This window comes from Balaenoptera acutorostrata, chromosome 2 (genome assembly GCF_949987535.1).
Source record: "Balaenoptera acutorostrata chromosome 2, mBalAcu1.1, whole genome shotgun sequence".
Lineage (NCBI taxonomy): Eukaryota > Metazoa > Chordata > Mammalia > Artiodactyla > Balaenopteridae > Balaenoptera > Balaenoptera acutorostrata.
The window spans coordinates 29203817-29225491 of NC_080065.1; the positions used below are offsets into that span (position 1 = coordinate 29203817).

A 21675-nucleotide genomic window follows, 5' to 3' on the forward strand; every position below is an offset into this window, starting at 1 on the left:
GTAAGGCTAAAACCAAGTTAGCATACCTGTTGCCCATAGTTTTTCCTGAAGGCATCACTGTTTATATTCTCAAATGCCACTGAAGCTAGGTCAAAGCCTACCAACATAGCTATGATGAAGATGTTATATATAATAAAACAATGCACTCTTGCTAACACGAAAACCGTGGGATAAAAGTAACCACATTTTAGATGTAATTAATGCCTTGGCAAGATCAAATTAAGAAGTCAGGGACTTCCCTGGTGGTCCAGTGGTAAAGAATCCGCCTTCCAATGCAGGGGACGTGGGTTCGATCCCCAGTCGGGGAACTAAGATCCCACATGCCGCAGGGCAACTAAGCCCATGCGCCACAACTACTGAGCTCGCACGCCTCAATGAGAGAGCCCGCATGCTGCAAACTACAGAGCCCATGTGCCCTGGAGCCCGCACGCCACAACTAGGGAGAGAAAACCCGTGCACCACAACAAAGAGCTCACAGGCTGCAACGAAGACCCCGAGTGCCACAACTAAGACCTGATGCAGCCGAAATAAAATAAATAAATAAAATAAATATTTTTTTAAAAAAGTCAGTCATAAAACTAGAATGGGTTTTATCTACTCTTTTCTACCAGATTTCAACATTTATATCAAAATGAAGAAAAATAAAACTACTTAAAGCAAAAATCAAGGAAAACTCACAAAAGCTTTTCTAATGGATCTCTACTGTTTGGGAATTTAACAGCCACTGTCCCCCCTACTACTGAATAAACCCACAGGCCTATAAAATGTAATGATTTATAAATGTAATTTATAAGTGGCAGCAGCAATAAAAACAACTAACTCCTACTAGTTTATTCATATGTTTATGTGATTACTATGAACAGGCATTGCACCAAGCACTTTACAAATGGAATCATTAAAACTCAAATGATAATCTCATTTAATTCTCACAACCACCCTGTGTAGTAGATGCTAATGCCATCTCCATTCTATAGATGAGAAAGCAGAGGCTTGGCAAAGAGAATAATAATTTGTCCATGGTCCCCCTGCGGGTATTCTGATGGCCCATGCAAGTGCCCATGTCCTATCCGTTATGATTTATGATAAGAGAGTGCAAGAAACTAACACAACATTGTAAAGCAACTATACACCAATAAAAATTAATTAAAAAAGGAGACACTGCACAGAGACAGGAAGATCAAATGAGATAATGTAAGAAACATGCCTACCATGAATCTAAATCAAGAAAAGGTTCTGCTAGTCACTCAGCTAAGTCAACGTGGCTAGCTGAACAGCCTAAAATCTAAATCTTAATTAATAGGATTTGTGATTTGGGGGGAATTCTCAAAGATCTGTAAAGTATCCCCTGTGGATACAAATGAACTGGAGTATTCTATTCAAAGCTATAATTCTGCTTGTTAAAGTAAATTAAAAACAAATGTAATACAGAAGTATCACACAAAGGGAAAATACGAAATGTTTCATTTCTTTTACTCTGTTCTCATGTTCCTTTCCCCAAATGTTTAACTCTGTACATGCACATCTGTCAAATTTTTCCTCTTCTCTTATCAAGTTACCTCACTGTGGAGTTCATTGGCTGCTGGTGAAACTCACTAAGGTAACAGAACTAATAAGGCCGAGTCCTTAAAACCCAAATAAAAAAGTCCTTCCTCGTCTATAAAATATTAAACCCTTAATACACCTTAAAGGGTTACTTATTCAAATGCAAAATTATGCATGGACTGAAGAAGAGAATGACTTCACTACAGATGCTTCAGATATTTGACGTACCTTTGCTAGCATGGCAAGGTGCTGGTTCTGAACGATGGCAGTCCGATAGGTTGCTAATCCTCCCTCTTCTAGACTAGGAAACAAATAGTACAAATGGACACTGCCAAAAAAAAAAAAAGCATAAAAGTAAATATGTATCACAATATTCTGTCTGTGGTTCTGAGTCCAAAAAACAGGCCTGACACATAATATCTGGGCAATACAGACCAGCTGAAGTGAACTAAACTGTAGGGTCTTTGAAAGTTAAACGGTATGCACGGTATATCTGAATGTGCTAAACCCCAAACAACACCATTCACTCATATGTTCACATTGACTTCTGTAAAAAGATTTCCCTGAAATATGATAACAACAAAGACCTGAACAAACATTCATACACTGCCGAGAGCAAACCTATCTAATACATGAAAATTGAGCCTGGAAACAGAGAGCTTTGCTTGGGTTGGGTTATGAGGGCCCCTGAAGAGGAGCCTGGGAGCTCTGAGCAAGGCAGCTGTGTGGCACGTTCTTCACAAGTACAGACAGGAACAGGAACAGGGACAGGGACAGGGACAGGGACAGGAACAGGAACGCGAGTGGCAAACAGAACCGGCGCTGCTGATCAGGAAAGTAAGGGAATTAGGAAGCAGGCCGACGGAAGACCCGTTCAGACCATGACACTAACTGCGCTCCCCTAACTCTCACACTGGTGTCTCAGACCCACTGTTGATCGGGGCAGCTGAGCTTGTCTAGTCCTACTGTGTCCAGTGAGAACAAGCTTAGAAAACAGCCCCTTTGCCTCATTATGTCCTTCCGGGAAAAGAAATGACCTAAAGAGAATAAAAATAGCTCAAGACAGTTCCAAGAGAAACATGTGTCATCTCCCTTTAAAGGGGAAAGTTTATGAGTATTGAAAAAACAAAATGTACTTTCCTACCCCTACCTCCAAATTAAGGACCCTAAAATATTTCTGCGGAGAAAACATACAAACATACAGAAACACATACACACACACACCCAAAATCTAGTTATTAAAATTCTTGTAAACTTTACTTCCCTTGAGTTCAGGAAGAGTGAGAAAGGGATCAAAGACAAATCCTAGAAAATGAAATGACATTTTAAAATATCATCCCTTTCGCTACAAATTGAATATAAGCTCTGAAGCATCTAGACCAAGACAAGCTGATCTCTTCTGGCTGCAGCAACTTGAACATAAACTTGACAGGACAGAGACACTAGCCTTTCATCTTGTAATCTTGCTCATTACAGCATCAGTGAGTGCAAGTTATCAGGGCAAGAGCCACAGACATGCAGCTTTTAAGCTCTACAGAGGAGACCAAAAACATGGTGTTTCAAGGCCTTATTTGGCTAATTACAAAGAAGGTATGTATTAAGTATGTTACCTATAAAATGCAATCATTGGGGAATGGCAGAAAAGCCTACTTACCTGGTCAGAAACTCAACAACAGCATCACCCAGGAACTCCAACCGTTCGTTGTGATTAATCCTACAGAATTAAAAAGATCACTTAAAATAGCACACGTTTATATTTCCTCCCTCTCTTCTCAAAGAAAAGGATACTGAGAGTTAGCTCCTTTAGTAATCAAAGCACCCTACCTTATTCCTCATAATCAAGAACACTGATGGCCATCTTAGCTGGAGGTACAGGGGCTGCCTGGTGGGAAAGGGAGGGAGTGTCCCCTCATACTACGTGTCTCAGGCTTCCCACCCTGGTGCTTCCTTCCCCCTGGGAGTCAGATTTAAAGCAAGGAGACATCACCCTAACAATTGTGACTCTTTCCACACCACTATCAGGTGGACGAGAGAAAGGAGAATGCATTCTTAGAGAGAGTTAGAACACTGAAAAATCAGCTTTGGCACAATGTTCTAGCTTCCCATGGTCCAAACTGCAAATTCTAAATTTAACCTAGCATCTAAAGTCCTTCAAAATAGGCCTAACCAACCTTTTCAGTCTCGTTGTCCACTGCTATCCTCTCCCACCCTTGCACAGGGTCCTGTTCCAAAACTGCCTGGTCCTCTCTGAAAAGGGCATCCCCTAAAATACTCAGTGCCTGTGTTCAGGCCAAGCTCCTTGCCGCCCTGGAGGCTTCTACTCTCCCCTGTGCACTGAGACACATTGAAAACCTACCCACCTCTCAAGGTCTAGCAAAATGTGAGCTCCAGAGGAATCCCTGCCTGAGTCCCTCATCAAAATTAATACTCTCCCCCTCAGTGCAGAGATTGCATTGTATTTATATCTTAATTACATGATGAATGTGCATCTCACAGGCTGTTTCTCATGTTGGAGTACAAGGCTGAACCGAATGCCTAATCCTTCAGAGACCTTCTCGGTGGTAACATTTCACTGTAATGTGCATGAGTTAAATATAACTATACAACTGAGATTTATGTGGTTAAATAGTGACACTTTAAAAAATTATGGGTGGCATATTCACTAAAGATGATGCCATCATAAAAGTTAATTATTTTGTAGTTTTGATAGGCAGACAGATTTTTATTTATTAATTTTAAGTCTTCGTGTCTTTTTGTAAATGTCAGCTGATCCCAAATCAGATTAAGAGAGTAACCAGCCATTTAAACTTTTGATGGCCCTGACCATGACCTTTCCTAATGCCCCCACTTCCCTATTTCTAGTCAACGAGTAAATAACCTGGAATAAAAGTAATGTCATGAATGGCATTCTTTCCTTTAAGACTTATTTACTGAGCCCCTGCTTTGTGAAAGGCATTAGTTGGAAAAGGAAAAGAATTTGAAAAAAGAGAGTAGGACAAAAGACCTTCAAAATGCTCACGGTTAAAAAAAAAAAAAATCAGACTATGACACAATTATAATACCTGGGAGAACCAGAACATGCACAATAAAACAAATGCTAGCAGGATCTGGGCAGGATGTCACAGGGTACACAGGGCATTCCACAGGTACAATTACTGCTGGCATTCAGGGCAGGGAGAGGGTACGCCTGGCAGCACAGCAAGTCCCTCAGTCTTACTGGTGTGCAGACAGCCACAGGGAAGAGAGTGATGTGCCTGGATCACTGGCTGCTGAGATTGCCAGGTGGGGAAGCTCAGACTTATTCAGCAGGTGACGAGACGTCACAGAAAGCTTTCAAGCAGGTTACAGCTAAGATCTAGAGAGGAGGCTCCAGAAACAGCAAGATGAAGCCTGGAGAGGCCGCCCGATGGGAGACCTGGCAGAAGGCGGCACTAACTGCACTGCAGGATGGGCAGGGGCGACAGGAGTGGTATTCAGAGGGGTTGGGGGAAGAATTCCATCAAGCTCCCCTACCCGCCTTGCTCCTCCACCTTCAGTGCCAGACACAGATTCCCCAAACAACCTACTAGCTCGTTGGCTCTCTCTTTCCTTTCTCCAGTCTGAAATTCTGAGCAAGCTTGCTTGGGAGGAGATATAACCACTGACATTTGAAATTGGACAGTGTTTGTTTCAAAGATATACAAATACTTACAAGGAGCAGAGACTACTGCATCCCACTTTATAAGAGCAAACTAAGAAACAAACAGGGAAGAGGGCAAGTCGTTTCAAGTGAATGCAATTACTCTGGTGCACAGTGCACAACTGACCTATAATCCGTGAACAACCACCAGAGCTCTCCTTAGCCCCTAGTCTGGCGTGTATGTTTTGTTTCTGACCTTCACTGAAGCACTTAGCAGAGTCTTCCTTATATGAAGTTACTTATGTTTACGGCACTTCTCCCCACCCCAGGCAGTCACACCTCCTGGTGAGCAGGGGCTTTGTCTTACTTGCCTTTGGATCCCTGTAAAATATCTACGAACTGCCTCAAGCTCAAAAGGCACTGGATAAATGTCTGTTGGACTGCATTTGTCTGAGTTTCTTCAGTATGGCTCCCAGGGCTGTACTGACACAGCTGGGGCTACTGGACAGCAGCAACAAAGCAGCAGCCGGCCCGGCCACCGAGGCTGGGAGGGTCTTTCTGAACAGAAACTTGGGGTCGACTCTGCATCAGCCAAAAGATCAGACCTACTGCAAGAGGCTCTCAGCACAAGCAGCAGAGGCCAGAGCAGAAGTCAAAGGACAAGAGAGATCATCTGTTTATTCTCTATCAGTGGTATCATTTTCAAAATGGTAAATTCAGAAAGAACACAGTTTCTCAGTTATCATTCCCTTTGCCACAGTAAGAAAACATAAACCATGAGGTTTAAACAATGCTACCAAAAGACATAATTTACATACCAATAACTGTGGTTGGGGTAGATGAGACAAAGATCACTTAAACCTGTGCTTTCATCATTGAAAAGGACACATCTATTGCGTGTGCGGCCTTGCTAAAGGGGCTGCAGGGGACCCAGGGTTTTCACTTATTAAAATACAGAACCGGTCATCTGGAGACTCCACAATATAGCAAGGTAAAATGAAACCATGGCCACGCTATCCCTGAAGGTGTGATTAAGGGCTCCTCTAATTAGACAGTCCTTTTCTGATCTTAGACCCTCACAGAACACAGTAGTGAGGCATGTGATCATCTTCAAATTGGAATTTTAAAGTTCTGTCCTGCCTTTCTTTTTACCTCTTGATTGAAGAGGAAAGACAGTTTGGTTTATGATAACCTCAAAAGACAGCAACGTCAAGGCAAGTCTATTTGAAAAGAAAAGTGATACATGAAGAAAAAGGTAGAAAAGGAAGCTGCACTAGCTCGGCTGGGCACCTACCTCACTGTGGAGGCCAGTTACCAGCTGCAGCAGTGTCTCAACTCTGTCACTTCCAACCCTGCTCTACCTGCCTTTCATCCATCTAAGTCTGGATCCCAAGAGGGACAAACCTGGCTATTCAACTCTTCAATGCCCCGTTTTAAAAAGCAAGCCGCCCTCAAGCAACCTCCTCTACTGGCTTTCAAAATAGAACCTGCTGTGCTTCACACACAGAGATAAGCCTCCTGAGAGCAACATCAGAGCCCCACCAGCATCTGGCATTTACTTCCATTCAGTTTTCCAGGGTGTTAACGAGTTTATATAGACTCAGCCTACTTCCTTCCCAGGTTCTTCAGGGGTTCCAGGCCACAAAGTGAGAATATTAATATATTAAGGTATCACTTAAAATCAAGAAATAAAATAAGGAAAGCTAACATATAAAACTTTCCAACCCATTACATGAGGCCAGTATTATCCTAATAGTGAAACCAGACTAAAACGTCACAGGAAAGGAAAACTAGAGACCAAAAATCCTCAACAGCATACTAGCAAACTAAATTCTAACTAAACATAGCATATAAAAAGGATTATATACCATGATCAAGTGTGATGTATCCCAGGAAGGCAAGGTTGGTTTAACACCCCAAAATCAATTAATGTAATACACCATGTGGATAAATGAAAAAAACGCATGATCATCTTAATAGATGCAGAAAAATCATTTGACAAAGTTCAACACACTCTCATGACAAAAACATTCAGCAAATTAGGAATAAAAGGGAACTTCCTCAATCTGATAAAAGGCACCTATGAAAAACCCAGAGATAACATCATACACAATGGTAAAAGAAAGTTTTCCATCTAAGATTAGGAAGAAGGTAAGGATCCTCTCTCACCACTTCTATTTGATATTGTACTGGAGACTCCAGCTAGGGCAACTAGGTTAAGAAAATGAAATAAAAGGCATCCAGACTGTTAAGGAAATAGTAAGAATATCTCTAGTTATAAGTGAAATGATCATCTATATAGAAAATCTTAAGGAATTCACTAAAAAACTACTGGAGCTAACAAATGAGCTCATCAAGGTTGCAAGATACAAGATCAATAATCAAAAATCAACTGTATTTTTATATGCTTGCAATGAACAATCCAAAAATAAAGATTAAGAAAATAATTTCATTTATAATAGCATCGAAAAGAATAAAATACTTATGAATAAATTTAACAAAAGATATACAAAATGTATACTCTGAAAACTAAAAAGCATTACTAAGAAATTAAAGACAACAAAGAAAAAATAAAGACATCTAATGTTCAGGGAACAGAAGACAATATTAAGCAGAAGACTTAATATTAAGATGGTAAGCATTCACAAATTGATCCACAGACTCAACACAATCCCTATCAAAACCCCAGCTGGCTTCTTTGCAAAAGTTCTTAAGGTAATTAAAAAATTCATGTGGAAATGTAACAGGTCTAGAATAGCCGAAACAGTCTTGAAAAAAAAGAAGAAAGTTGGAGAAGAGACCTTGCATTTCTAGATTTCAAAACTTATTACAAAGCTACAGTAATCAAGACAGTGTGGTACTGGCTTAAGGACAGACATAAAGATCAATGGAATGAACTAAGAATCCAAAAATAAACCCTCAAATATACTGTCAAGGGTGATTTCAACCCAGATGATTTAGTGGGGAAAGATCAGCCTTTTCAAGAAGTGGTGCTGGGACAACTGCATATCCACAAGGAAAAGAATGCAGCTGGACCTCTATGTCATACCATATATAAGAATTAACTCAGAACAGAACAGATCTAAATGTCAGAGGAAAAAACCCATAAAGCTCTTAGAAGAAACAGATGTAAGTCTTCGTGACTTTAGATTAGGCAATGGTTTCTTAGACATGACACCAAAAGCAGAAGCAACAAAAGCAACAAAATTTATCTATTATGTGGAATTCATCAAAACTTTTGTGCTTCACTAAGAGAGTGAAAAGATGATCCATAGAACGAGAAAAGATTTTTACAAATCACATACCTGATAAGGGACTTGTATCTAGAATACATTAAAAAATGATTGTAACTCAACAACAAAAAGTAACCTGATTAAAAATGGGAAAAGGATCTGAATAGATATTTCTCCAGAGAAGATACATGAATGGCCCATAAGCACATGAAAAGATGCTCAACATCAGTAGCCATCAGGGAAATATGACAAAACCACAATGAGATAATATTTCATATCCACTAGAAAGCCCAGGTTCAAAAAGACAGATAATAACAAGTGTTGGGAAAGATGTGAAGAAATCAGAACCTTCATATATATTGCTGCTGGGAAAATAAAATGGTGCAGCCACTTTGGAAACAGTCTGGCAGTTCCTTAAAGGAAAGGTGAAACAGAGTTACCGTATCATCCAGAAATTCCACTCTTAGGTATATACCCAAGAAAAATCAAAACATATGTCCATACAAAAACCTGTATACAAATATTCATAGCAACAGCATTCATAATAACCAAAAAGTAAAAACAACAAATGACCATCAGTTGGTGACTAGATAAATAAAACATGGTATACCTATACCATGGAATATTATTTGGCAATAAAAAGAAACACTGACATATACTGTAACATGGATAAATCTTTTAAACATAATGTAAAGTAAAATAAACCAGTCACAAAGGACCACATATTGTATGACACCATTTATACAAAATGTTCAGAATAGGTAAATCCATAAATATTGAACATGGATTAAAAGAAGACTGGTGGATGTCCAGGGCTGGGCAGGCTGAGGGAAATGGGGAGTATGGGGTTTCTTTTGGGGGTGATGAAAATGCTCTAAAATTAGACAGTGATCATGGTTGCACCATTTTGTGAATAAACCAAAAACCACTGAACTGTACACTTTAAATGGGGGAATTGTATGGTATGTGAATTATATCTCAACAAAGCTATTATTTAAAAATCTACTTGGGGCTTCCATGGTGGCGCAGTGGTTGAGAATCTGCCTACTAATGCAGGGGACACAGGTTCGAGCCCTGGTCTGGGAAGATCCCACATACCGCGGAGCAACTGGGCCCGTGAGCCACAACTACTGTGTCTGCGCGTCTGGAGCCTGTGCTCCGCAACAAGAGAGGCCACGATAGTGAGAGGCCCGCGCACCACGATGAAGAGTGGCCCCCGCTTGCCGCAACTGGACAAAGCCCTCACAGAAACAAAGACCCAACACAGCCAAAAATAAATAAATGAATAAATAAATAAATTAAAAAAGAAAAAATCTACTTTACCTTGAGGGAGTTGGGTCATCTTGGCCAAGGCGTGACATAATATTTATTAAGGTGTTAATTCCTATTAAAAAAAAAATCACAACTAAATACTGTTAGAAGAATTCTAGGACCATCACATGACATGTAGAAAGAAAATTATCTATCTCACCCCAATTTGACTAGCATGTCTACAAGTTTGATCAACTTAGTTACTTAAAACACTTGATAGGAGAAAGAAAATTTTCTCACAAATTTATCTACTCTTATCATAATGCTCTGCTCAAAGTGAATGTTATTACATATGGGTCAGGAAACACTAAAGAAAGAGAGAATGAAACAGTCACCAGGGAACCATTCCTGGTGGGGATTTAATTTACAACAGGAGACACAGAACAAAACAGGAGAGTGGAATCCAAACATACCTTTCTTCCGCATGTGCATGTGATGAACTTTTCTATCTCCATATTTGGGTTGCCGAATTCCACAGTTAGACAAAGAATTCCTGGCATGATCAGGATTCATTCCAAAATTTAAGTGATGACTTGGGTGGGTCATGGCCAGCTAAAATTTCAATGAAATAAGTTCAGTCTTAAAAACTCAGCATAAAAACAAAAACAAAAAAAAACTCAGCATAGAAGCACCATCTTTATATCACCTCAAATGAAACAGGAAAGAGATCTGTTTATCTAGTCAAATTTTAAGCCCTGATCTTTCCATCTTTTTTCCTCCAGTGTCAAATTTCCAAAGCTTTCGTGCAAGCTCTTCTAAACAAACCTAAAAAACCACATCTTTCAGAGAAGAATTAGAATACGCAGCACCTGGAAAGAAGAGCCATAAAGGAGGAAAAGCTGAAAGAAGAGGTCAGGTTTGACGGGCAAATTTTAGCTTTAGTCTATTTCTTTAGGGACAGCATCAAAAAGGAAAAAAAAAAAGTGAGAAAAAGGGTTTGAAAGTGGCAATAAGAGTAGAGTAATGGAGAGAGCTTTGTTTCTAAACGTCCTCATCATCTCCCAGAGTAGAGAATCTCAGTGCTCCATTTGTAACCTGCAAGATGAATTACTCCTATCTTGTTATTATATAAATGTACAGGAGAGTAATTCTTACCTGTAACAGACAACGATCTTGGAAAGTATATCCTATCAACTTGTCCAGATGCATTAGGCACTGGTGGTAGCGAATATGATGGGTCAAAACAGGCAGCATCATTGCATGCTAGGAAAAAGCATATTTCAATACGTTTAACTCTATAAAAACTTATTAAAAACACTTCATTTATTTTACAACAAACAAGAACCATGTTTACATCCTAAATTCCATCTCACAAAGTCTTGAAACAGTTTACTGGCTGCATGGCATCCTGGCATATCCTCTGTGAGGGGTGGTGGACTACAGCTGTTAAAGATACGGTCTCTAGAACCAGAATGCCTGGGTCCAAATCCTGCTCTGTCACTCATTCATCATGGGACTCAGGGCAAATTATCTAACCTCCCTGTTTCTGTTTCCTCACCTGTAAAATGAAGACAATCAGTGTAGCTACTTTCAAGGACAGTTAAAAGGATTAAATGAGCAAATATAAAAAGCTGCTTAGAATAAGGCCTATTGGCCTTCACTGAAGTAGGAATAGCCCTGGTTCATCAGTACCCAGCAGGGTAACCTTAAGGAAGTCACAAGAATTTCTGTGCCTCCTTGTCTATCTTTAATTCTAAGGGAATGGATTAGGACTCACAAATTCTGAAACTTTGTCAGTGTCAAGACACTTCTGAGAATCTAAGGAAAATGAATCTTTCCCCAGAAAAGTGCCTATGTGCACAAACATGCAAAAATTGTATGGAATTTCAATGAGTTCACAGATCTCTAAAGCCCATCACTATCCTCTGGGTAAGAACTTCTCAGCCAGATGATCTCGAAAGGCCATTCTAGGTTTAACACTCAATCTAACATTATAAGGACGACTTTTATAAAACCACCGATACAGTTAAATCACCTGAGGACACAGAACTTTTATTTTCATTTCACTTTTCATTTGGCTATAGATTCCGTATTGGGAGATTTCATGGAAAGCATATCTTTTTCTTTCTTTCGTTCTTTCTTTCTTTTTTTTTTTTTTAAATAATGTTTCCCTAGAACTCAAGAGAATGAAGGAGTTATTCATCAGAACCTGGAGGATGGGCACAGCCCATCCCAGAATGACTGACATGTGCTTTATATCATTTTAGTCTTTGAAGTATTTTAAGCTGGCATTATTTAAAAATACATGATAATGGATTTGCTTGAAATTACAGAAATCAGTTTCCTGTATTAACTTATAAAGAAAGATTAGTTCTCCCAAAAAGGATCTCTAATCAACAGAAAGTCTTTCTTCCCAGTTCAATTCAATAAATACATATTAAGCACCTCCACGTGTAAGGCTTATATTAGCTGTGGAAGAGAAAAAAGACGAAGACACTCTTTTTTCTCCCAAGGGCTTCTCAGAGATATGCCATTCTGATTCAAATTACTGGCATTTTGTCCACTTCGTTTCAATAAGTGCTGTATTAAAAAACAAAATAATAAACAAAGTGTGTGGCCAAAGTATAATATAGTTTTCCAGGCATTTCAATTGCAGGGGACTCAAGGGTGTTGATGCCAAGCACACACGGAGGATGGGTCATGAAGGCTATGCAGTGTAACTATCTTTCTAAGTATGAATTCAAACTGGTGTTTTAATACCTCCGGGAAGAGATAAATCATTACCTGTTAAGAAAACAACACTACCTTTACAGTACTCTGATTATTAGAAAATTATCATTAGTCCAAATCTGTTTCTTTGGAGGTTTACCCCTTTGAACTTAGATCTACCCCTGGAAAAGAACAAAACCTTTACTTATGTGAAACAGCTGTGAGTCCCTTTCGCCACTTCCTCTAAACTTGCTCCAAAATAGAGCCAGTTTCTCTTTCCAGGTATGTTTCTTGTGACCACCATGGAAAGGTATATATGACCCATGTCCATCTTGTATCCCTGACAAACAAGTCTCAAGGTTGTCTACGAGGCTCTAGCTCAGTTTTTTAAATTATCAATTTTTGAAATGTTAAAATACACACAATCACTAAGCATCTCCTCCCCACTCCATTCATGCCTAGAAACTGCTTTCATTTTTAAAAGCTCCTTTGGAAGACCGTAAGAAAATGGCAGTGCACAGTTTTTAAATCTATTCAAATTCTCCACTAAAAATGAGCAACCAGGATAGCAAAATAGAACTGTGAACAATAAATACATAAAAACTAGATGACAAGGTATCCCCATGAATGCCAAAATAAGTGTGGGTGAGGACAAAGACCTGTGTGTGGTCTCAGCATCTGAGAGAGAAAAAACACAGGGGGAGCAGCAGGGCTTCTGATGACCCCAAGAATGGAAGAGCCCCCAAATTAACATAGATTCACTGGAATTGTGGCCCAAACTGGAGAGGGCTCTGCAGAATCCAATTCACTGGATGAGTATAAGAGGACAGTCTAACACTGTGGGAGAAGCCTGGGCCCTAAAAATGCTCAAAATTAAAAACTCAAGTTCCCTTCCAGGGTAAAGCCCCATGGTGTAAAGAAAGTGCTAGGAGTAAAAGCCACATTTAGCAGGAGGGAAACAATAAAGGGCAAAAGAAAGAGAATGTCCAGATAAAAGTAGAGGAACAAAACAGACGCAGCAGATCTCAGATATGATGAGCACCCGCCCTCCCCCATTTTTTTAATCACTTTGCAAAAACAACAGAAGGAGAGGCTGTAGAACCATGAGAACTATTCTGGCTTACATTTCCTTCTAAAAGTATAGGAAAATAGGGACTTCCCTAGTGGTCCAGTGGTAAAGAATCCGCCTTCCAATGCAGGGGATGCAGGTTTGGTTCCTGGTCAGGGAACTAAGATCCCACATGTCATGGGGCAACTAAGCCCGCACACCACAACTACTGAGCCCGTGTGCCTCAACTAGAGAGCCTGTGTGCCGCAAACTTCAGAGCCCATGCCACAACTAGAGAGAAAACCTGCACACTGCAAACAGAGAGAAGCCCGTGTGCCGCAACAAAGAGCCCGCACGCTGCAACGAAGATCCCTCATGCCGCAACGAAGACCCAACACAGCCAAAAAAAATTTACAAATAAAAATAAATAAATAAATATTTTTTAAAAAGAGCACAGGAAAATATTTCACTTATTTAACATGATTTAACTTAAAGAGCAATGGAAAAGAATCATGATTAAATCACACTCAAGGATTTTATAAGAAAATAGACAAAAGGAATAGAACAAGATACCTCCGATAATAAAATGCCAGAAAGACATGCCAATAAAACCAATGAAAGCTGTAACCTATTATTTCAAAACAAACTAAATTAAGAAAACAATAACATTTATAAAGACAACTATTAATAAATACTATATTAATTCAGAAATGAGATGACTAGAGGAAAGAAAGATTTGAAAAGAAGTGACAAAACTCAGGAAAAAGACAGAAGGAAATAATGATTTCAAGAATATAGACTAAACAGAAGGAACACAACAGCATATTAACCAATGAATAGTGTCTTTGAGAAATAAAAGATGGAAAAAAGAAAAACTTTTAGAAAAAATAAAAAAATCAGAAAAAATGAAGGATTTAAGAGAAAATGATAGATATGGAAAATAAGCAAAGAAGATACAAGATGCATATAATAGGAGTCCTTATAAAAAAAAAAAGAAATCAAAACAATAGAATAATGAAATCAGTAATTCAAGAAAACTTTCCTAAGATGAAAGACAATGTGAAAGTATACATTGAAAGGGCACACAGCATATCTGAAAAAAATTGACCAAAAAGAGCTGAGACATATTCTAGTAAAACTACTGTTAGTTTTTAAAGAAAAAAAAAATCTTTGGACACTGAGACAAAAGGACCTAAGCTGTTCAAACCCATGTTGTTCAAGGGCCAGCTGTAGCAGATAGTAGTTATTTTCATTAACAGACAATGGGATACACACATATAGAAAGAGAGGGAGAGGAGGGAGAAGTTTAATTATACAATAAAGGTAAACATTAGAACAAAAATATAATCTCTCCTAAATACAAAAAGAGATATGGAAAGAAAAAAAAAAAGGCAAATAAAATAGACCTCGTAAGTGACCACAAAACTTCAAAACAGTTTGACAGAGGGGAGGCCACATATGTCGAGAGAGTGTGTGTGTGTGTGTGTGTCTATTTGCTTATATTAAAATGGGAAAAATTAAATCATTTCTAAAAGATGGTTACCTTTGGGGTGGGAAGGAAAGTGGCAAGAACAAGGTGGAAGCAACAGAGATAGAAATTAGATTTTTAAAAAACATAATTGCATTTGTAAATCTGAGTTTGGAATCATGGTAAATATTCTACATAATTATAAGACAATATGTAATTTTTAAAAGGAAACTTTAAAATCAAAAGTAAAATAAAATAAATCAATCTGTGTATCCAGTTTGTGGTATAAGCACAAATGACCTTAAAACATGGTAATCTGAGAGTGCATGCCTGGTGGGATATAGCTATAATCACAGACAAAAAGACCCCAAACAAACAACTACTTCCCATAATCATATTGTTGGTGGTGCCACTAATACTGTTATTCTAAGACTACTGTTTGTGTATGTATTATGGAATAAATAGAATGAGCAATTTTTTGGTTTTGTCCTATATGGGATCTGTACCTCAGCGTAATCAAAGAGTTGGTGAGGGGAATATTCTTTTTAAAAGTATTCTGATAAATGCAGAAGGAAAGACAGAATATCACTTTGGCAACTCCTAATGAATTACTGGGCCTCGGTAATGATTCATCAATAACTAATAACGTCACACACAAAAAAGAGAGACCAGGGACTTCTCTAGTGGTCCAGTGGTTAAGACTCCATACTCCTAATGAAGGGAGCCCGGGTTTGACCCCTGGTCAGGGAATTAGATCCCACATACCGCAACTAAGAGCCCACGTGCCGCAACTAAAGATCCCAAATGTCGCAACAAAGATCCCACATGCCACAACTAAGACCCAGCGCAGCCAAATAAATAAATAAATATATTTTTTAAATATATTAAAAAAAAAGAGAGAGACCACACTACTCCCTATGAAAAAGTCCTCCAAAAAAAAGAAAAAAAGAACTTTAAACTCATCACTGCTGTCCAACAGAAGTTTCTATGATGATGGAAATATTCTATATCTGTGCTGGTACAATAGACACTAGCCAGAGGTATCCATTAAGTGCTTGAAATGTGGTGAGGGCAACTAAGAACTGAATTTTTCATTTAATTTCATTTTAATTAATTTAAATTCAAATAGCCATGTGTGGCCAGTGGTACTGTATTAGATAGCACAGTATTAGATCTAACTACCAATCTGTAGGAAATACAAGGGACAGAAACATGCATTAAATGACCCCATAAAGTTGCAATCAAGGAAACCCTGATCAGAGATTAGGAACTCTACAGAATACCTGATCCAGTTTCTTCCACAATAAAAATTAGCAAGGAAAGCAAAGGGAGAAATGGAATGAGAACCCACAGTTTAAAGAGACTTAAAAAAACATCAACTAATCACAAAGTATGGATCTTGTTTGTACTCCATTTCAAACAGGCAAATAAATTTAATAGGCAAATAAATAGGCAATTTAATCGGGAAAATGTGAACATTGACTAGCATTTGGTATTATAGAAATGTTGTTGATACTGTTGAAACTGACTGATGAGTCCATGGAGTTCATTATACTTTCCTCTCTAATCTTGTATATTGATATTATAATACTGTAATATTGATATTTTTAAAAATAAAACTATAATAATAGTTCTCTATCAGGCCAGTTAGCTTTTAAGCAAAATCTTCTTCCCTTTCTTCACAAGAAGCATTACTTCTCTAGTAAAAAAAAAAAAAAAAGAAAAAAAAATCAAGTCTCTCACATGGTCTAAAAATTTTGTTAACAATAACTGTGAAGCCATATGCCTCTCAGAGGTTCTTCCTTTTTCCCCCCAAGTTTTAACTTAGAAAATACTTCCTTCAATGTGTTGTCCAAAATCTCTTAATCCCTAGAGATGTTTCATTTCACTGTTCAGTCATCACCTGCTAAATCACTGAGCAAGAACATCAGCTAGTTTGATAACACATGGCAGGCTTTCATCCCATCCTAGATAGTCACTATAGGAAGACAGCCAGCTATTAATCAGTCCAAATACAACTCTCTGTCCACTCAATACAAACACCAGCCACGACTCTGATTTTCTTCTCAATGCCAGCAGTAGTTCGTCAGGCACCAGCCTCCTCATAAAAATAAGGAGCTGTAGTGTCCTCCGGTTTTGCATGAGCCTCATACTGGTTATATGACTGTCCTGATGCAGGTTCTTTGCTCCTTTTTTTGACATCTCTGTGTGTCACATTTATTCATCCCTTATTCTTGTGATTCAGTTTATTGATTTCCATGGACAACCTCCTTAGCATAGCATAGGGCACAGGTACCTACTCCTCTAAGACACCAATTCAACTTCGGTGTGCAAAACCCCATTCTGAAAGCACAGATACTGTAGCCACGTGATACCTTTTTTCCTCTTCTGAGTCATAATGCTGAATTTCTCAGCCTCAGTTTGGTTTTGATTTCTGCTTTTTCTTCCATATTACACGGAATTCACTCTAACAAGCAGTAACACTGAGAAAATCTTTCAACAGTTTCTCTCTAAACATGGTTCGAGTCTGCATTTAGTTCACGTGTAATTACAGGTTACTGGACCACCCGTAGGTTTCCATTCCTCCTAACACTGGTTGGGGCATCAGGTAGAATTTTCTTATCTCTAACAACCCTTGCTGTTTTCTCTGGTTGGGAAATTACGCTTCTAGAGTGAGATGCTGGTCCTTAGGTTGCTCTGCCTTAGATTCATCATAATAGTTTTATCGCCAGTGGCAGCCAGAGAGCATCACAAGGCTTTCGCTAGCAACCCACTAGCAATTATTACTAACAAAAAGGAGGTTCTACACCGATGAACTACCAAATAGAGGAAACCTCTCCCTGCTCCCACCCAACAATTTTAGAGCTGCGCTCAGCCTTTTTGTCTTAAAATTAAGTGAGTCCATTTTTTCACAGGCTTAAGGGTTATTCAGAGTATTCAGTGTATAATTTCATTTAACTGCTATTTCTCAATCAGATTCTTATTCTTCATTACCAAAAACACTAAATGCATTTATTTTGAATGTTTTAAACTACATTCTTACATGCTACCTGCCATCTTATTTAAGGAACACACACAAAAAAGAAAACATTTATTCTGGGATAAGAAATTAAATATATAGTTAAGAGCCAATGTTACTTGTAAAAAAATAGGAGAGGAGAATGGAAGCATGGCTTTGAAACAGATGCCGGTTTTCTGTGGAAGAGCAGGAGTTCTCCAGATGGAGGAACCATTATTAGATCAAGAAGTATTCACCTTTGCCCAAGTTTTAATCAGGTCCATTTTCTCCAACCAGTTAGTCAAAAGAACTGATTGAGTGTGTTTGCCTAACAACCTCAAAGCAGAATGTAAAATATAATAATACGCACAGAGAGAGAGAAGATAGCCTAGTGCTCAGGCCGCTTTCAGTCCAGCTGAGGAGCTATCTGTGTCACAGCTGAAGGACAGAAAACGGCAGGGGAACATCATTCAGCACCCCTATTGGTTTTACCAAAACAAAGGTAGAAAGAGCTCAATGCTTTAAAAACAACTGTGTTCAGCGGGACAAAACTGCCTCAAGGACTGCTCCACAGGGTGGGAGAGAGATCTCTCGTACAATGGGATGGATACTCCCTTCATACTCACCACTCACCAACCAGTTGTTTTTTTATCTTTTTACAAACTAGGGCGCCATAGGGTTTTGTTTAAAAAACAAAAAAACTTCAAAGTCAACCAAAAACACAAGCTTAAAAGCCACTGAACTAGAAGAACTCTCAGGTCCTTTCCAGTTCTTAACACTCCACAATGTTATGATCTCAAACGATCAACTTTGACTTATCACCAAGATCACCAGAGTTTGAGCAGATTGTTGAAGATTCCACTCATTGTTCTTATGATGTCTTAAGACATTATGTTGGCATTATGGTGTTGTGTGGGTTTTGAAGAAACACTAGCAAACAGAAAAACTGGGTGATACGGCTCCAAGTGGCGCTAAGAAAGAATCAATGGAAGTAAGAGAGTCACTTCTGAAAATACTCACAGTATAAAAAAAAACTGGTCAACTGGCAAAATAACTGAGGACTTGGTGGATGTACTGGCTACCACTGTAGATGATTATTTTCAAACTATTTAGCAATACTGCATCAATAGCAGTTCATCCTAGCACAAAAACATTTAGCTTCACATGGTAAATGAATGACATAGCAATTCCTTCAATGATACGATTACATTCCACTGTTCAATACAATAATTAAAGGCCAACATTGATTTTTTAAAAGAAAACTCATTATGATGAAATGAATACCTAAGAGCATGTGAACTTATTACAATACATGCTACCATCACAACAGATAAGTGGCAGCCTGGAAGTATTCTTCCAAAAGGCCGAACACAGCAAACGGCATTACCTGACCCCAGCCCGGGCAATCATTTCCTTTACTGTAATTCCTGTGGAGTGCAACCAATATCAGTCGTAACAAAAGAATCACGTGAAGAGTCAAAGAACATGCTGGGTTTTGGGGACCTCTAATCTGGTAAAAATTCCACCCATAAGGAAAACAAAAATACTTATTAGTGAGCCAGTTATATATATAGCTGAAATGTTCCTCTATTAAGTTTACCCAGAGAAAAAATATTATCATTTGGCTCAAACATGAAATGTATACTGTTTCTGTTCATAAATGCCTTGCGTTCTCTGCAATATAAGTCGGAGTCATCAGTCTGTAAAGTTTGTACACACCACCTTCAGGAATATGCCTGTAGAGCTGCTGGAGGATCTCTTTTGACAGGCACCTACCCACGAGCTCAAACAGGCAGACGCATTTGAAGAACAGACTTGCCCTCATTCAGTGTACAGAGACAGAACTGAGCATTACTAAGTCAGTGCCTCCCATGCCCCCACCGTGCACATGCACAAGCACACACACACACACAACGAAACAAGACAACACGAAAACTGACACAAAAACAAAACCCAAATGATAGAAAACAATTTATAGTTGGTGTTCCATTTAGCTACAGGTAATATGTTCTGCAGAAACTTCTCAGAATTAGGAAGACTTCAGTGCCAGATGCCTTTTAAAGGAAGAGATATTTGGGTATAATTGTGTTCTTAGAAGCATCATCACCTGACAGACATCAGAACGGATGCCAGTTTTCCAGAATCCTTGGCTACTCAGCTCCACCGTTACTTCTCGCCTCATGGTATTCTTCTGTCGTATTTTTTGGAGCGCTTCCTAGAAAAGACCCCATTATGATGAGCAACCTTTAAGTTCTAAAGCAATACTAAGCCAAACAACATGCATTAGTAAATTAGCTGGATTCATTCACCCTTACATTCAGGTAGTCAAACCTCTTCTTGCCAAATTAGATTTTAAAAAAAATAATAAAGGCCTTGGGGATAAGCCAGCTTTTCCTGGTAAATGGATAAGAAAAAAACTAAACCAAATCAACTACTCTGGCGAGTTCAAACAAAAAATGCCCTTTTACTGAAAAAGAAACAAAATGTGGTGTTTGGAACTTGAAATCAGCATGTAAAAATTATATTTAAATCAAGCCTTACGTTAAGCATTTACATATAAGAAAGACAATCAGTAAATAAACCAGAAACCCATGTAATTGTCAAAGCTGCCATCCAATTTGCAAACCCTTGCAGCAAGGGTACATTTTATTAAAAAAAGACAGTGATCCAAAACTTCTGCAAGACATAAACAGGAACTGACTCTTCCCTTTTATGCCGCCCTTCAAATAATAAATGATAAAAAATAATTTTATACTTGTATGCTTATTCAATAAAAATCTCATAGGAATTCATAATTACAACAGGAACCACCACCACCAGCTCCACCACTGATTAAGTTCCTACTACAGGCCAATACCACTGGAGGAAAGTTAAATGGAGTATTTTCAAGTCCATACAACCACCTTTTTCCCTGGGTGCACCAACAGAGGGACATTTCAGTCAGCCTCTCTTGGCCTTGGTTCTGTCCTTTATAATGAAGCTGACTGACTCAAGTCACAGAAAGTGAGGAGGTCAGAATTCAGACACTTTTGCCAGCTTCAAAACCTTGCTCTTGGGACTTCAATGGTGGTCCAGTGGGTAAGGCTCTGTGCTCCCAATGCAGGGGCCTGGGTTCGATCCCTGGTTGGGGAACTAGATCTCGCATGCATGCCGCAACTAAGAGTCTGCATGCCGCAGCTAAGAAGTCTGCATGCAACAACTAAGAGTCTGCATGCCGCAGCTAAGAAGTCTGCATGCAACAACTAAGAGTCTGCATGCCGCAGCTAAGAAGTCTGCATGCAACAACTAAGAGTCTGCATGCCGCAACTAAAGATCCTGCATGCCGCAATGAGGATCCCGTGTGCCACAACCAAGACCTGGTGCAGCCAAAATAAATAAATAAATAAACATATAAATAAATAAATATTTTTAAAAAACAAACAAAAAAACCCCCACCTTGCTCTTACACTATGGCAACAGAATAAAACCTTACTGAGACAAAATTTATGTTGATACTGAATCCATTTATTCTTAAAATTAAAACTAAAACACAAATGATCCTAGAATACAGATAATACTACCCATTAGTAAAGAAATATGGAATTTGGGATATAAAACCTTAGAAAATCAGTTCACCTTACCAAATTAACAGACACATGGAAGCCAATCTTTTACAACCTTAAGATCACGAAATTTGAATAAGTGGTACTATGTGCAGTCTAAATAATGATAAAAGGCTGATCCAGCACGTTTTAAACTTTAACTTCTATAGAAGCTATATTTATTCCCAACTTTCTTTAAAAAACTGGCCTTTTTAGGGGAGGAAAA

At 38.7% G+C, this 21675-nt stretch overlaps 1 protein-coding gene across 8 annotated transcripts in view; it reads right to left on the reverse strand.

Annotated features, from left to right (window-relative positions):
* The window catches only part of DROSHA (drosha ribonuclease III), a 128930-nt gene that overhangs the window by 40796 nt on the left and 66459 nt on the right, over positions 1–21675 (reverse strand). For all 8 annotated transcript variants that reach the window (XM_057540691.1, XM_057540690.1, XM_007192255.3 and 5 more), the window contains 6 exons: positions 19976–20083; positions 10801–10908; positions 10119–10257; positions 9718–9778; positions 3197–3256; positions 1771–1870 (listed from right to left, as the gene is read on the reverse strand). In XM_057540691.1, coding sequence (XP_057396674.1) covers positions 1771–1870; positions 3197–3256; positions 9718–9778; positions 10119–10257; positions 10801–10908; positions 19976–20083 — 576 coding nt within the window. The remainder of the gene's footprint in view (positions 1–1770; positions 1871–3196; positions 3257–9717; positions 9779–10118; positions 10258–10800; positions 10909–19975; positions 20084–21675) is intronic.